The sequence below is a fragment of the Oncorhynchus gorbuscha genome, linkage group LG03, assembly GCF_021184085.1.
Source record: "Oncorhynchus gorbuscha isolate QuinsamMale2020 ecotype Even-year linkage group LG03, OgorEven_v1.0, whole genome shotgun sequence".
Lineage (NCBI taxonomy): Eukaryota > Metazoa > Chordata > Actinopteri > Salmoniformes > Salmonidae > Oncorhynchus > Oncorhynchus gorbuscha.
In genome coordinates this window covers 16,494,932-16,509,934 of record NC_060175.1, presented here as the reverse complement: position 1 = coordinate 16,509,934, position 15,003 = coordinate 16,494,932, and the positions used below count along the sequence as shown (strand labels likewise).

Here is a 15,003-nt window from a genome sequence, read left to right as displayed (position 1 = left end):
AGCTTTTCCCCTTATCATCACCAACCCCCCTCCATATCTCCATCTCCTCATCCTCCTCCATCCCATCTGATCTTACAGGATGCTAGATACCCACAGGGGGTCGAATTGCAGAAATTAAATCCCTCTCTCTCCCCCTCTAAAATCCATTGACACAATATAATGTTTCTCTGATGAATTGACAAAACTCAATGTTAAATGGTGAAAAAGAGCATACATTAGAACATATTACCTTAAATGGAAAAGGGCAACATGCTTTATGTAACATCATTTGTTTATGATGTCACAAAATGGATTCAAAAAAATGAGAGGGGAGTAGAAACAAATTTAGATGTACAGGTTTTGTCAACTCATACTGTGATTTCAGGGCAAAACACTTCATCGAAAATTTGTGGTGTGTTTTGTTCTTGTTGTTGGTGGAATGTCCTTCATAACCACAGAGCTTTGGCTCGCCAGATAATCTGTTCCCAGATTTAGGATGCCAGCTGTCTGAATCCCTTTGTGTTGCAGGGGGAGCACAATATACTGCTGTCAAGATCAGACTATAACTCCTCCTTTCCATCCCCATCCTCAAATGACACTGCACCTGTCATTCAATCTCTCTATTACCATACTCACAGGCACCTTCAACACGCCACTAATGGAGAATGATCTGCTTGAAATGAATTAGAGCTTTGGGGAATTTCTCTTCTTAGACATTCTGTTTTGGCCCAGATTTATATATGGTGGCATTGGATGGGAAGGTGACAGGTGGATCGGTTGTGGAGAACTAACAAGTGTGTTTAATTTTATGACTGTTGTGTCAGTGCATAGAACTTGTGTTTCGTATGTGATGGTGTTTTTGATGTAGCTAGCAATGATTTCCTTATATGCGTCCCAAATGGCACCCTATTCCCTATGGGCCCTGGTCAAAAGTAGTGCATTATATAGGGAATATGGTGCCATTTGGGATACAACCCTTGTTCTGAGCCGGATGAGTTATTGATCGCTGAAAAACGGTGCACTGAAGAGTCATTCATATTTAATTCGCAAATCTTGCTGAACCAAGTACTTGCTTTTGGTTTCTTGTATAGTTTCATATTTATTCGCAACGCATGGAAGATCCAGCTCACTGGACACACACTGGTTGAATCAACGTCGTTTCCATGTCATTTCAATGAAATTATGTTGAACTAACGTTGAACAGACGTTGAATCGACGTCTGTGCCCAGTGAGAGGTTTTTATTCAATGGCTCAACAAAAAAACAAAAAAACAACAAGATGCTTTCAACTGGCATCAGAAAGAATCATAAAACCATAACATCCTCGACCCCAAAACCTATTTTGTAACAAATTATTTAGTAAATATGTGAATACATTTTTATAAATGTATGCCCTTATTTATTCAAATTCTTTCTCTTCCAACCCGCTACAGGCTACATCCAGGATTATGTCATCCCCTCAATATGCCAGAGCACAAAGGAGCTGGGTTCGAAGCTGCAGACCGGGCTCTCTGTGGGGCCCCTGTACTCTCCGGGGAGCACGGGGAGCAGTGGGGGGGGGACTACTCTGACCATGACATGGAGCAGCGCGACAGCCCCCACTCGAGCGTCACCACCGAGTCGGAGAGCAGCATCTACTACCCAGTGGACGCTTTCCTCATCTCCGACGGCCGCTCTCGAACAAGGGCCAACCACAGGCACCAACACAAGGAAGGTGAGGAGAGAGATAGCAGTACAGAAGAAAGCTCCACAGGAGCCACAGCGGCTAAGGCTGCCAAAGGGAAGTCCGGGAAATCCAAGGGACCGGGCCGCCACACGTGTGGCGAATGTGGCAAGACCTACGCCACCTCATCCAACCTGAGCCGCCACAAGCAGACGCACCGCAGCCTGGACGGCCAGCAGGCCAGGACGTGCCCCACGTGCCACAAGGCCTATGTGTCCATGCCGGCGCTGGCCATGCACATGCTCACCCACGACCTGCGGCACGAGTGCAGCGTGTGCAGCAAGGCGTTCAGCCGGCCGTGGCTGCTGCAGGGTCACATGCGCTCGCACACGGGCGAAAAACCATTTGCCTGTGCCCACTGCGGCAAAGCGTTTGCGGACCGCTCCAACCTGCGTGCCCACATGCAGACACACTCAGCCTTCAAGCACTATGAGTGCAAGCACTGCGGCAAGAGCTTTGTACTCAAGTCCTACCTGAACAAGCACTACGAGTCGGCCTGCTTCAAGGGCTCTGGAGACGAAGAGGACTGCTGCTCTGAGGACTGATCAGGGATCAGTTTATTTTCTACTTCAGCTTATTTATCCAGGTCGGTTTCACTGAGATAACATCTTCTTACAAGAGAGACCCGGGTTGTGTTCATTAGGGCATATAACAGAAAATATTTTTAAATGCTTCGTAACTGAAAGCGAAAATGAGGGTTTTTTATTGGACAAATCCAGGTAGTCCCTCTCCTTGTTTCAGTCCGATTTCTTCCATTCGGTACCTAATAAACACATCCCTTGTCAAAGAGAGCACTCCTCAACACTCGTCTTCCTCTTCCTGCCTTTTGGTAGAGAGCAATAATAATGGCATTGAGGGTTGTTCAAGAACATAGAAGATAACTGAGGATGAGGACTGAATAACTTCTTAAAATGTCAATATTTTTTTATTTTTTTTATTTTATGAATTCTTATTTATTTACTTGCAATAATTTACATTCCAGTATTATTTTTATATGCCAATTAGCTCTTAATTCCCCTTAAACATGTCTTCCACAAGAGACATGTGTTTATTTATTATTTTTTTCATGTATGTATTTATTTATTTATCAAATGATCAATTGATTGGTTATGTTGTGAATTGATTTGATTTATGAATTGAACATCTTATAAAATGCTGTAATATATTTCTGAGACTAAGTAGTGCTATATCTGATCTCATTCACAATAGTTGTTGATCTATTTGTGTTCTACGTAGGACATTATTAATATGCCCCTTTGTTTTTGAATCTATGCAAAGGATGTAATTGTAAGCTACAATGTGATAGTCAGACATGTAAAGACATGTAAAGTAAATTTTTATACCATTATTAAGGATTGGTACCATTAATTATTTGCCCTATGTAGGTCTACAATACAGATGTTGAATTTGAATTGTACTCAACTTTGTCATGAAAAGCCTTGAAAAAATGCCTTGAACTTTTACAAAGTAATATTAATTATTAAAATATCATATTTTCACTAAGTTGTTCTCTGTGCCGTGTTCCATTTTCAAGGGGTCAACCATCATCAACTTAACAAACATGTTCACTCGAGGTAACATTATCTGACACATAAACCATTAAGAAAACAAAAGTATCAACGAATTCAGAATACATTTTGTTCGAATCCTTCTTGCTTCACACAACAACTTTGAGTTAATTCAACTAACAAATAACAGACAACCCACCATCAGTTATTTACTTTAACTGTAGCTCTTCTCTTGACCAGCAGAGGGAGCTACCACTTATGAAAAAGGATCCATCAAACAAAGAAGGTTTGTACGACCAACCAGTCAGTCCTTAGTATACAGTACATAGGGAAAACCACCATGTAGGGTGTGACAGCAGTGTGTTTCCCCCATGCTTGTGCCTCCAGAGAGACAGTCAGAGAGCCAGTCAGAGTGCCATCCGGATCTAGTTTGGGTCAGAGGCTCTCCACTGGCCCGGCTCGGCCCCCTAACCACACCACGCTGTGGGGCTGAGGACAGGATGTGGACTGGGTCAGGTGTCATGAGAACCAGGCCCCTTTCCCCCCTCTGGCCCAGACAGGGGCCCAGAAACTTCCCTTTTCGGCCCCCGGCCACTGGGTCCCCCATGGGAAAGTACAGCTATGTGTCTCAGTACACTCCAGACTACTATTTTTAGACACAATGCGGTCCGTACACACAAACACCCATCCCACATACACACGCTATTCTAAACCACAGTCTATGAAAAGGATGTACCTAGCTATTAAAAACAGCCAAACCCCACACACTATACATAAAAAAACATCAAAACAATTAACAAAAGAATCCGTATCCCCACTCCAGGTCCACTCTCAGCCAATCGCGACTGAGGATACAAGCGGCCCAAATCAAGAGCACGTTACGTCAGAGGGATATAGCGGAAGAGGCCTTTTATAGCCTACCTTTATTAAATCTGATCAAATCTTCAACCTTGGAAGTAGGATCATAAAAGAGGAGCTTTCATGGCCCGCCTTGTAGGTTCTTGTAGATTCTCCAGCCTGATAAACTAGCCGGCCTTTGAACACCATGGAGTTGAGACAAGGGTCCCGAGGTCCCATGCGGTCCAAGAGGAAGCTGTCTAATGTGGGTCAGAGGAACCGCAGGCCCGGCCAGGCGACCATTAAGGCCTGTTAGCAGGCTTCTCCAAAGAATCGTCGCGTGTGAGAAAAGTTCCTGTTGTGATCGAGGGGTGGACCTCCAAACTGTCTGGGAGAGATGAGGGTCTCAGAGGAGATGATGATGACATGATAGTTAGTTCATCAAACCTCGGCACCTACTCCGTTTGGATGTCCGTCCCACCAAAAATACCACCCAAATGTCCCCAGGTCAATACTTGACCCAGCAAGTGTAACCTTGAGAGACTGTCACCTATAATAGGACATGTTTGCTGTTTTTTAATCTATCTAGCAATGTAACAAAATACACTGTTATTATATTGGAAACATGTCTAAGTACTATCTCAAACCAGAAAATCTGCTGATCTGGGAAAATCTGCTGTTCTGCCCCTGAGCAAGGCAGTTAACCCCCACAACAACTGCTCCCCAGGCCCCGATGACCTCGATAAAGGCACCTCTCTGATTCAGAGGGGTTGATATTAGCCACTTTCAATGCAACATACCGAAATAAAACTAACTATGCAAGACTTAGTATGCAAAACCTATGCAAGAGATTTTGCAAAGAACATCACATTAGGATTCTATTGCATTAACAGGCACCAGCAGACGTGAGTAGATGTGCTTGTTTTGAGATCAACGCGAGAGCTGCATGTAGCCACGTGTACACTTACTGTATGTTCATATTCATTGCTAGTTGTATGGAGTTATTGGCCCTGTTCTCTCTCATTTTTGGTCAACATTGGGAGAGTGATTGCTTCCTACAAGAACACAAAACATTTACATTTCTAGCCATCTTTTAAAAACAGGTCAGGTAAAGAGCGTTTATGTCTTAAAGGGGCAGTGTTGTATTTTGAGATAGTAAAGTAGCTAATAGGCAGAGGGTAACATTGTCATCTGACTCTCTGGTCTGGGAATAATGATTTATTTTATTTTGTAAAGTGTTTTCTTGCATCAAACACAATACAACATTTTCACTCACCTCCATTTCCAGTCACCTCTGAAGGACAAGTGAATAAACAGGTTAATGTCAAGCCCTGCATGTTTTTTCAAAAGTCGCATGGAATGTAGGCCTACATTGAACACCACACATTGTCTGCTACTGTAGGCTGAATGATAGAACAACTGTTTCCATGTTAAAATGTTATGGGATGCATTTTCTCCATTGTTTTGGATGGTAGGCCACTCTGGTAGACCTACATTATGATTTTTTAAATAATGTTTTAAGGGAACATTGGACCTATCTCATTGGACCAGTCTCAAACATGTACATTTTTCATAATTTGTTCATGAAATCCTCAAATCAAGTGAAACCAGAGTAAATAGATTTTGGTGTAGTCAGACTACTGAAGTATAGGGCCATTTAGTGCTGATTTTAACTGACACTCCCACTCCCACCTGTCCAGATAACTCAGCATGTCGAAAGCTGTGTAAGATGATCAGTATCTTTGGAAGGGCGGGAGAGAGGGAGGCAGAGAGAAAAAAAGAGGGGGGAGGGTTAGATTGAAAGCCTCATCTTTAGGTCACATTTAAGGGGTCAAAAAAGTATAGTATTGCTACTTTATAGTCCTACCAAGTTGCATGAACTGAAGGACAAACTGGAAATAATGGTATTGATAGACATTAAAGTAGAATAAAAAGTGTCATGTTCTTATATTTAATACGTTATATAATAACGATTACAACTGATGTGTTTCAGCATTAAATAGTCCCAGTTAGTATTCCTGTCATGTTTTGTCATAGATTGTCATGTCTTGTCCCTGTGCTTTCGCTTCTATTCGTTTCCCCCTGCTGGTCTTATTAGGTTCTTTCCCTCTCTCTCTCTATCTCTCTCTCTCTCTCTCTCTCTCTCTCGTTCCGTTCCTGCTCCCAGCTGTTCCTCATTCTCCTAACTACCTCGTTTTCTCTTTCACACCTGTCCCCTATTTTGCCCTCTGATTAGAGTCCCTATTTCTCCCTCTGTTTCCGCTTCTGTCCTTGTCGGATCCTTGTTTGATGTTTGCTGTGCTGTGTTCTTGTTCCGTCGTGTTTTTGCCTTCATCAGATGCTGCGAGGGAGCAGGTGTCTCTATCAGCTACGGCCTGCGCCAACCCGAAGCGACCTGCAGTCTGTGGCCGCTTCTCCTGTTGTTCCCCTCTACAGACTAGAGGATTTCAGTTATTCCTGTTTGGACATTACCTGTGAAAGAATTCAGGATTAGTCGTTTTCTGTTAAGACTGGAATAAACTCTGTTTCTGTTAAGTCGCTTTTGGGTCCTCCTTCACCTGCATAACAGAAGGATCTGACCAAGAATGGACCCAGCGACTACGGATTCTCTCTACTCTGCTGTCGAGTTCCAGGGAGCGATGCTAGGCAGACACGAACAGGAATTGTCTGCTACTCGACATGCCGTTGAGACCCTGGCCGCCCAAGTCTCCGGCCTCTCGGAGGAGATTCACAATCTCCGCCTCGATCCACCGGTTACCTCCTGGGCTTCCGGGTCTCCGGAGCCCCGAATTAATAACCCACCGTGCTACTCTGGGGAGCCCACTGAATGTCGCTCGTTCCTTACCCAGTGTGATATAGTGTTCTCTCTCCAGCCCCACACGTACTCCAGGGGTATTGCTCGTATCGCCTACGTCATATCTCTCCTTACTGGACGGGCTCGGGAGTGGGGCACGGCTATCTAGGAGGCAAGGGCTGAGTGTACTAACCAGTATCAGAACTTTAAGGAGGAGATGATACGGGTTTTTGATCGTTCTGTTTTTGGGAAAGAAGTTTCCTGGTCCCTGTCTTCCCTATGTCAAGGTAATCGATCCATAACGGATTACTCTATAGAGTTTCGCACTCTTGCTGCCTCCAGTAACTGGAACGAGCAGGCGTTGCTCGCTCGTTTTCTGGAGGGACTCCACGCTAAGGTTAAGGATGAGATTCTCTCCCGGGAGGTTCCATCCAGCGTGGATTCTTTGATTGAACTCGCTATTCGCATAGAACGACGGGTAGATCTTCGTCACCGAGCTCATGGAAGAGAGCTCGCGTTAACTGTGTCCCCCCTCTCCCCGACACTACCATCTTTCCCCACTGACTCAGGTGTTGAGCCCATGCAGCTGGGGGGTATTCGCATCTCGACTAAGGAGAGGGAACGGAGAATCACCAACCGCCTCTGTCTCTATTGCGGTTCCGCTGGTCCTTTTGTCATTTCATGTCCAGTTAAAGGCCAGAGCTCATCAGTAAGCAGAGGGCTACTGATAAGCGCTACTACTCTGTCCTCTCCGTCAAGTTCCTGTACTACCTTGCCGGTCCATCTACGCTGGACCGGTTCGGCAGCTTCCTGCAGTGCATTAATAGACTCTGGGGCGGAGGGCTGTTTTATGGACGAAGCCTGGGCTCGGGAACATGACATTCCTCTCAGACAGTTAGGGGAGCCCACGGCCATGTTCGCCTTGGATGGTAGTCCTCTCCCCAGTATATTATGTGAAACACTACCTTTAACCCTCACAGTATCTGGTAACCATAGTGAGACCATTTCTTTTTTGATTTTTCGTTCACCTTTTACACCTGTTGTTTTGGGTCATCCCTGGCTAGTGTGTCATAATCCTTCTTTCGATTGGTCTAGTAATTCTATCCTTTCCTGGAACGTTTCTTGTCATGTGAAATGTTTAATGTCTGCTTTTCCTCCTGTTTCTTCTGCCCCCTCTTCACAGGAGGAGCCTGGTGATTTGACAGGATTGCCGGAGGAATATCATGATCTGCGCACGGTCTTCAGTCGGTCCAGAGCCACCTCCCTTCCTCCTCACCGGTTGTATGATTGTTGTACTGATCTCCTCAAGAAGCGTTTAACATCCGCTCCTATCCTTGTTACACCTGACGTCACTAAACAGTTCATTGTCGAGGTAGACGCGTCAGAGGTGGGCGTGGGAGCCATTCTGTCCCAGCGCTCCCATACTGACGATAAGGTCCATCCTTGCGCGTATTTTTCTCATCGCCTGTCGCCGTCGGAACGTAACTATGATGTGGCTAACCGCGAACTGCTCGCCATCCGTTTAGCCCTAGGCGAATGGCGACAGTGGTTGGGGGGCGACCGTTCCTTTTGTCGTTTGGACTGACCATAAGAACCTTGAGTACATCCGTTCTGCCAAACGACTTAATGCGCGTCAGGCTCGTTGGGCGCTGTATTTCGCTCATTTCGAGTTCGTTATTTCTTATCGTCCGGGCACTAAGAACACCAAGCCTGATGCTTTATCCCGTCTCTTCAGTTCTTCTGTAGCCTCTACCGACCCCGAGGGAATTCTCCCTGAGGGGCGTGTTGTCGGGTTGAATGTCTGGGGAATTGAGAGACAGGTAAAGCAAGCACTCACTCACACTCCGTCACCGCGCGCTTGTCCTAGGAACCTTCTTTTCGTTCCCGTTTCTACTCGTCTGGCCGTTCTTCAGTGGGCTCACTCTGCCCAGTTAGCTGGCCACCCCAGCGTTCGGGGTACGCTTGCTTCTATTCGCCAGCGTTTTTGGTGGCCTACTCAGGAGCGTCACACGCGCCGTTTCGTGGCTGCTTGTTTGGGCTGCGCGCAGACTAAGTCCGGTAACTTTCTTCCTGCTTCTGCTCCTGGCCTTGCTGGGTCTCAGTCTGTCCCCAGCCACCGCATCTCTCCTGCCCTTGCTGTGTCTCAGTCTGTCCCCAGCCACCGCATCTCTCCTGGTCCTGTTCCTGCACTTGCTGTGTCTCAGTCTGTCCACAGCCACCGCCTCTCTCCTGTTCCTGGTCTTAGCCTTGCTGTGTCTCAGTCTGTCCCTAGTTGTTACTCTCCTGGCCTGTTTGGTCCTGATTGCTCTAACGCTTACAGTTCTCTACCCGTGTCTCATTTTTATAAGAGTTATTGCACTAGATTCCCTCTTCATCGTTTCCCATTACGGTCCTGAGGAGAGGAGTTGGGTTCTTTCTCGGGACGTGCTGGACCGTTCGTTGATCAATGATTTCCTCCGTTGCCGCCAGGGTTCCTCCTCGAGTGCGCCAGGAGGCGTTCGCTGAGTGGGGGGGTACTGTCATGTTTTGTCATAGATTGTCATGTCTTGTCCCTGTGCTTTCTCTTCTATTTGTTTCCCCTGCTGGTCTTATTAGGTTCTTTCCCTCTCTCTATCTCTCTCTCTCTCTCTCTCGTTCCGTTCCTGCTCCCAGCTGTTCCTCATTCTCCTAACTACCACGTTTTCTCTTTCACACCTGTCCCCTATTTTGCCCTCTGATTAGAGTCCCTATTTCTCCCTCTGTTTCCGCTTCTGTCCTTGTCGGATCCTTGTTTGATGTTTGCTGTGCTGTGTTCTTGTTCCGTCATGTTTTTGCCTTCATCAGATGCTGCGAGTGAGCAGGTGTCTCTATCAGCTACGGCCTGCGCCAACCCGAAGCGACCTGCAGTCTGTGGCCGCTTCTCCTGTTGTTCCCCTCTACAGACTAGAGGATTTAAGTTATTCCTGTTTGGACATTACCTGTGAAAGAATTCAGGATTAGTCGTTTTCTGTTAAGACTGGAATAAACTCTGTTACTGTTAAGTCGCTTTTGGGTCCTCCTTCACCTGCATAACAATTCCCATAATAATAAGGAATTTCCCTCGACCACGCCCACAAATTGGGGCAAAATAATATTTCCCATGTAGGGAACAGAGCCTGTGAGAAAAGCCTTGTGGTTTCAGGCTTTTCGGGGTGGGAGAGTGGGAAAGGTGGGACCCGGTGCCCAAGTACACCCAAGTACACATAGCTATGTGTATGAGAAACATTTCATCACAGGTAAGGCTTGTTTAGTATAGTCCGTTTGTAACTCCACTCACTATTTCTAGCTGACTGTATAGTCTGTTAGTTTGTGTTATTGGTCTTGTCTAGCTTAAGCACTACTTCAAGGTCTCAGAGTGAGTGAAGTAACCGATTATAACGCTTTTAGCGCGCACCACCGCTAACTAGCTAGCCATTTCACATCGGTTACACTAGCACCGCAATGACAAGGGTAATGAGAGAAACTACAATATTAGGTTTTTCTAAGTAGTGAAAATGCTCTGCCGAAGGCAATGTTGAAAAGTCATCTTTAGACATGTTGTACTTTTCTTAAATGTAGTTTTGTCATTGACTAAAACAAGCAGACAACATGAAAATTGTGTTTGAAAAAATGTCATGTTTTTGCTGTGAGCCAATGGAGTAACCTAGTTAACCTTGTTTTCCCCACAGGTGGGAGGGGCAGCGACGTTCTGTTTAATACAGACATCATGATGCACCTCCTCCACAAAAACGGTGTGATGTTTTTAGCAATAACCACTTCTATTGGAGCAGTCTCTCTAAATGAGTGATATAGGCATCTGAAATGTTATTCAGACCTCATATCCTACCACTGCATTTACCTTTATGTACAAAAACTGTGGTCCTTCTGTAGCTCAGTTGGTAGAGCATGGCGCTTGTAACGCCAGGGTAGTGGGTTCGATCCCTGGGACCACCCATACGTGGTCCCAGGGTGACTGTAAGTCGCTTTGGATATAAGCGTCTGCTAAATGGCATATATTATTATATTATTAAAACCTCATGCTGGAAGTATTGTCAATCTTAAAATCTATTGTATGCCCACAATATTATAGGAGAGCTGCAGCTGGCCGTGTGATATTTGGTGTAGCTACTCTAGCCTGGTTCTATATCTGTTGGTGTTGTCTTGCCAACCCCTACACTCTTAGAAAAAAAGGGTTCCAAAAGGGTTCTTCAGCTGTCCACATTGCAGAATCCTACATAGAACCCAAAATGGTTCTAATAAGTTTTCTTCAAATGGTTCTCCTACGAGGACAGTCGAAAAACTCTTTAAGGTTCTAGATATAACCTTTTTATCTAAGAGTGTGTGATGACTTCATGACCACATGTGTTGGCAAGACAGCACAAACAGATTTGGGACCAGGCTAGAGCTGCTCTGGGTTAGGGTTTTATCAGTTTTCTCCGAGGCATCCATGAGTCGACACGCCTGACTACAGAGAGTATCTAACCCTAGCGGGTCATGATGGCAGCGCTCTGCTGGCTCTATTACAATATTGGCTCTGACTCACGATGTGGTCACCATAACATCACTCAAAACAGTGCAGCAGTTGTCCAAGAGAGAAAACAGTCAGGAGGAGTTGGTGTATTGTCCTAAAGGGGGCTATTTGTCAGGCCTGTTGTGACACACTGTTCAGCTGCCTGCCTATACAGACATCACTTAAAAACGTTATCTTGTTTTTCCACTTTCTTTTGTCATGTAATGGTCACAACTCGTGGTTTCTTGCTAATTTCGTTTTTTATTTCTTATTTTTCTATCCTAAAAAATTACCAATTACTTTTTACATTTACATTTACATTTTTTTTGCACCATAGTCTATAAATTGCACTTAAATACCACCTTCTCATTGTACACCTACAAACACTACTTTGGAGCACACTGACTGCAAACTAAATATCCCTTAGTTAATCACCTCAACAAGTTTTAAGTGGTATTCCTTGGTGGTGGGGGGGGCAAAGTATTTACGGTTCCAAACTGTGAGCTGGAGGAAAGTGAGTAAGGGGTCGTGTTGCTGGCCGGCTAAGGAGCAGTAAAAATAACCTTGGCTTGTGGTGTCCCAGTTTATGAGTGGGCACCGGGTCTTCTGCAGGTCACCATTGTTGGTGCAGCTGAGCTAGGGCCAGAGCCAGCAGGGTCTGCCGGTGGTTCGATGTGTCAGAGGTTGTTTGTAAAGCAAGCCAAACAGGCCTTTTGATGGCACACACCAGAGAATCTGGAAGCCATTTGCTTTTCCGCACTCTGTGTGAGCATCCCAAACAGCACCCTATTCCCTTTATAGTGCACTACTTTTTTATCAGGGTCCATCAAAAGTAGTGCACTATATAGGGAATATGGTGCCGCTTGGGGCCGCAACCAGAGAAAGTGGAGGTCTTGATCACCTCCAGCATCTGCTGCCTGTTTATTTACCCAGCTCACTTAACCCTTTAAACAAACTAACCAGGGCTCACCGTTGTGCCACTCTTAGATTGGCCTCTGAGGACAGAATCTGTCACAGGGGCTTTAGACTAATACCTATAGAGAGACATAACATATACCTTGTTATAAGACATTGTAATGTTGTGAAGTTATACATAACTTATAAAGCATCATACTTGGATGCTTTAAGTAAAGTGTTATTTTTAAGAGGAGATGGAGTTTAGAACCCCCTTGTCAATGATCCTAGGCCTACTTTAGTTTGATTACATGATATTAAACTGTAATGTGTATACTTGGGCCTACATAATAAACAATCTGTTGTGGTTTAAGATTGCTTGCTTTCTAGAAGTTTTGTAAGTGCACTTACCTTTCTATATCTTATGTAGGTCCTTGTTGACCAAAACCTAACATTTTTATATAAAGGATTTGATTTGAGTGCCACACCTCACATTCGTTCTGCATAATCACACTCATTACATATTTTGAATATCCAACAATGCTAGTAGGCCTATTTAAATTAGTGCAATGTTGGACAAAAGGTTTTTCTCATAATAATAGCTTCTTCTTTTTTTTATTGTGGTGCATAATTAAATGGCAAAAGCAGCCTCCAGTGTCAAACCGTGTTTAAGGGGAATTCAATAAATAATTGAAACTCCACCATATCATGTAAATTATGCTTAATTTTCTGATAATTATACTGACCTATTAAAATTATAAAAGTTGTTTATAGTCTATAATATAATTTCGGAGGGAAATAGTTTATTTTGGACAGATTGGTTTGCCTGAACAACCCCTCCCCTTCTACAGTAGGCTATAAGAGCTCACTCAAGCACGTTTACACACACTCACTGTTGACCATCCGGGCCACACCATCCTACGGGGATATGTCAACAACAAAAAGTCTTATTCGAGGGGGAATTCTTATGCACGTTCTGGTCTCCACGGCTGTCCATGCCCACAAATTAAACTGTTGGCTTCTCTAGGGAATAGTTTCATTATACTTTAGTTTATCATGGCCTTTACCATGCTTCGGCCGGTGGCAACTTACCCCTTCTCCTCATATCCTCCTGACTTCAACATGATGTCGGACGACGAGGGGAATCGCAGCGGGAGCGACGCCAGCTCGGACCAGAGCTATGGATGCTGTGCCTCTTCAGAGAAGACTTGTCGGAAGATTTCCCGCGTGGTGGGAGTCGGTGGGGTTGTTGTGGTCAAACAGCGCAACACAGCCAACGCCAGGGAGCGAGACCGGACCCAAAGCGTCAACACCGCCTTCACCGCGCTCCGGACACTCATACCCACAGAGCCGGTGGACAGAAAGCTCTCCAAAATTGAAACGCTCCGGTTGGCGTCCAGCTACATCTCGCACTTGGCCAACATTCTTGTAATTGGGGACGGGTGCGAGGATGGGCAGCCGTGCTTGAGTGCAGTGTATCGCGTGCAAGGAGATGGCGAGGGGAAGCAACCCAGAACAATCTGCACCTTTTGCTTGAGCAACCAGCGGAAAGGGGTAAGCGTGCATGACAGTGCTATGTCAAGTATGAATTTCAAATATATTTAACTTATTTTACGTAGTAGACAGGCAGTAGCCTATGGTTCTGAAATGGGCGAGTGGCACATTTGACAGCTATTATTGCATCATGTTATTATAATCTACTGTTTCTGTGCATTCAATGTCATTTACAAAAATAGTAATTTCACAATGATAGTATGGCATCAAAACAATACTAGGCCTATTTTGTTAAATACTTTCTTACCATGTCACTTGAAGATTCATCATAATGGGCATCCGTCAGTTAAGGGACATTAGTCAAACATGCTAAAATCTGTCAAACAGCTTCTTGAGAGAGAACACACACATGGAAAATGATCCCTGTTGGGACATCGCGCATTTATTAATATCATTTTCAGTCTGCTTAGATATCCTTTAAAGGAAACGCCGAGGAAGGGTTTGTTGATATCAATGACATTAGATTTCACTAAACTACTTTTTATTATCCACAAGGGAGAATGAGCATGGATTTAAGCCAAAGACAAAGATGCATGTAGTATTCATATGTTGGTCGCAGATGGTTCCCGCTTCAGATTTTTCCAGAAATCAATTCTGATGTTAATGAATAACATTGACCGAACATGACATTTATTTTTGCAGGGGAAAGATGGTCGGGGTTGTCTGAAAATGCATGCAACCCGTGCACTACGAATGAGCCGAAGATAGACAACTCTCAAATTCCAAGGATGGTTTAGTTCAAGTCCGCACCTCAGGGAAAAACTCCAGCTATCACACCTACTCCTACACAGACCGACATAGGCCAGAATGCCTTCGAACTGCGGAAAAAGACTGTAAAGAATATGACTGTCAAAAAAATAATGTTCCTCTCATAATGCTGGTTTGGTGAAATGTGATTTTGGAGGAACAAATTAGACTATTTGGTTGCCTTTTCAACACCATTTTGTATTTTGCGTTGAAATTAAATATATTTTTACATAGTTGTTGTTGTCCCTAGTCTAATGTCTGCCCCTCATACCAACACATTTGTGGTGATGTTTTCATATGGTTAACCCCTTACACTTGTGGAAATTGGGCCATATTGAAATGTTTCTAACATAAAAACAATAAAAAGTGTATGCATGACCATGGTAGCAATTGAAAGAAAACACTTGAGATTATGGGGAAATGAACACACCAAAGGCTAAGACAACAGTTTACCTGACACA

The 15,003-nt window shown here is 44.6% G+C and overlaps 2 protein-coding genes across 2 annotated transcripts; both read left to right on the top strand.

Annotated features, from left to right (window-relative positions):
* Window positions 1-1,442: 1,442 nt before the first annotated feature.
* Window positions 1,443-3,123, top strand: LOC124016433 (transcriptional repressor scratch 1-like). Its single transcript, XM_046331996.1, has one exon. It carries the CDS (start codon window positions 1,443-1,445, stop codon window positions 2,244-2,246), a length of 804 nt encoding a protein of 267 aa, XP_046187952.1. The 3' UTR covers window positions 2,247-3,123.
* Window positions 3,124-13,144: 10,021 nt separating this feature from the next.
* LOC124018709 (transcription factor 15-like) lies at window positions 13,145-14,778 on the top strand. The gene is made up of 2 exons (XM_046334063.1): window positions 13,145-13,795; window positions 14,438-14,778. Exons 1-2 carry the CDS (start codon window positions 13,298-13,300, stop codon window positions 14,501-14,503), a joined length of 564 nt encoding a protein of 187 aa, XP_046190019.1. The 5' UTR covers window positions 13,145-13,297; the 3' UTR covers window positions 14,504-14,778.
* Window positions 14,779-15,003: the final 225 nt, after the last annotated feature.

What these genes read in the sequence shown, in the direction of transcription:
- LOC124016433 (XM_046331996.1), top strand. Translation starts at nt 1,443, where the DNA reads ATGCCAGAGCACAAAGGAGCTGGGTTCGAAGCTGCAGACCGGGCTCTC.
- LOC124018709 (XM_046334063.1), top strand. Translation starts at nt 13,298, where the DNA reads ATGGCCTTTACCATGCTTCGGCCGGTGGCAACTTACCCCTTCTCCTCA. An exon ending in TGAGCAACCAGCGGAAAGGG is followed by an intron (nt 13,796 to 14,437) that starts GTAAGCGTGCAT and finishes TTATTTTTGCAG; the next exon opens with GGGAAAGATGGTCGGGGTTG.